The sequence below is a fragment of the Sinocyclocheilus grahami genome, unplaced genomic scaffold (genome assembly GCF_001515645.1).
Source record: "Sinocyclocheilus grahami isolate Dianchi unplaced genomic scaffold, SAMN03320097.WGS_v1.1 scaffold8977.1, whole genome shotgun sequence".
Lineage (NCBI taxonomy): Eukaryota > Metazoa > Chordata > Actinopteri > Cypriniformes > Cyprinidae > Sinocyclocheilus > Sinocyclocheilus grahami.
In genome coordinates, this window is record NW_015512321.1 from 3,154 (window position 1) to 5,157 (window position 2,004).

The window sequence follows — 2,004 nt, forward strand, 5'->3', positions numbered from 1 at the left end:
AGACACGTACACCAGTGTATGTCACTTTTACAGCAAAACACTGAAAAACCATGAGCAGCAAATTGTTACTGTGCTCCAAACCAGTAAACGGTGCTGCATCAGCCCTTTGAAAAGTTAAAGGGTCATTTACTACAAATGAGATCCCCTGAACAGAAACAAGAAGCTAATGGGCTTTAACCAACTAACTTCAGGCAACACCAGACCAAAGAAACAACACATCCATTAAGATAAAACCGCTTTTATCGTCATTCACAAGTTAACACAAGCCGTCTCTGCCGCCTTTGGTAAAACAACGTTCCAAGGACAATGACACACACAAGTCCAACTGCAACCACCAAACCAGTCATGAGCACCAACTCCATGGAGAACTCTAGAAAAAAGAAGATGAGAAGTAAGGGCTACGACATGGCTGCTTGACAGAGACCTACACATCTTTGTATCTGCAGTGGCCCCAAAACATATTTGGACTCTTAAGTAACTCTTAATGTGGCCAACACCACTTTTCTGAGCCACTTTTTCAATTATGGTGGTCACAAGGTGATTTTTCACAGATGTAAATCCATGAATAAACTTGCAATAGTTTTGCAGTAGTTCAATATAACATGTTCCAGAAAGTTTGACAAATACAAAGGGCCCAAGACTTGCCTTATTTTTCAAGTAAAACGCATTACCATGAGAATCCAGGGAATGTAAGATTTCAGAAATGAATGCTTTTATTCAGGAAGGATGCATTAAATGGACCAAAACTGACCATAAAGACACTTATGGTTAAAAATGATTTCAATTTAAAAAGAAATGCTGTTCTTCTGATCTTTATATCTAAAAGTTTAATTTCTTTTAACTTGAAGTGCCAACTTAATGCATTTAATAGTCAACATACACTACCGTTCAAAAGTTTGGGGTCTGTAAGATTCGGATTTTTCTGAAAGACGTCAACATGGTCACCTGCATCTTTTGACGACACCCGAGAAGACTTGTGAATTTGCAGTAGAGGCTCATCCCCCACTGACAGCAGTTCATGGACAAAAATCGGCCCAACAGTAGCCTCATCTTCCAATGTGGAATCTAAAAAAAAAAAAAAAACCCCAAAAAATTCAACGTCCACAGCAATAGCTCAAATATATTTGGATGCATGTAAAAGTGGAACTATACCATCAGTATCCAGACTTCTGCCCTTCCTCATGGTGCAGCTTGTCTCACAACAACCACACACTTGATCATCTCCGTTTATAGCAGTCCAGCTGTTAAAAACCACAAACAAACATTATTAAATGTTGAATGGAGACTGCTAAACGTGCTTCCAACATTACCCATACCTGTTGGTTTCTTTAACAAATGAGCAGGCCTTGTTCATCATATCAGTGGGACTGGAAGTGGTAGTAGCCTTCAAATGACAAGTGACGTAGATCTGGCCAGAAAAAATAAATAAAATCAATACGGTAAATTCAGATTAACAGATGTCTGATCTGGATCAAGTGTAAATGGAGCAAACTTTACAATAAAGGCCCAGATATATTCATGGCAAAGTTCTTTTTCGTTCTTCACTTAGGTGTTTTAAGTTCAAAATACCAGAGCAGCATTATTTTGTTAGCGTTAACATCCCGGTTAGATGAATACCTTGAGCGCTTTTAATAAACAACTAAATTACAGTGGTGAGAAAACAGCAATTAAGAAAGCATCTGACTACAGCTATGTGGATGTTTGCTCCAGCGCTGCACTCGAATAATGTTACATTTAGTTCCGAATCACTTTATACAATAGATTGCTCTAAAGCAAACAGTAATATGCATTGTCAGTGATGCTTTTAAAGGGGTCATATGATGCTTTTTTTAAAAGATCATTATTTTTTGTATTTGGTGTAACAATGTGTTGACATGCTTTAATGTTAAAAAAAAACATTATTTTTCAAACTCCACTTTGATGTGACGCACGCTCTCTCACACACGATGCGAAAAACTATTGAACAGTCAATAGCAAATACTTAAACTAATATCAAAACAGTAG

The 2,004-nt window shown here is 37.5% G+C and overlaps 1 protein-coding gene across 1 annotated transcript in view; it reads right to left on the reverse strand.

The window, feature by feature from the left end:
* Positions 1-222: 222 nt before the first annotated feature.
* LOC107578128 (zona pellucida sperm-binding protein 3-like) overlaps positions 223-2,004 on the reverse strand; it is a 5,344-nt gene continuing 3,562 nt past the window's right edge. The window contains exons 5-8 of the mRNA XM_016264114.1: positions 1,317-1,408; positions 1,153-1,241; positions 946-1,065; positions 223-370 (exon numbers count right to left, since the gene is read on the reverse strand). Of these exons, the coding sequence (XP_016119600.1) occupies positions 246-370; positions 946-1,065; positions 1,153-1,241; positions 1,317-1,408 (426 nt within the window). The 3' untranslated portion in view covers positions 223-245. The remainder of the gene's footprint in view (positions 371-945; positions 1,066-1,152; positions 1,242-1,316; positions 1,409-2,004) is intronic.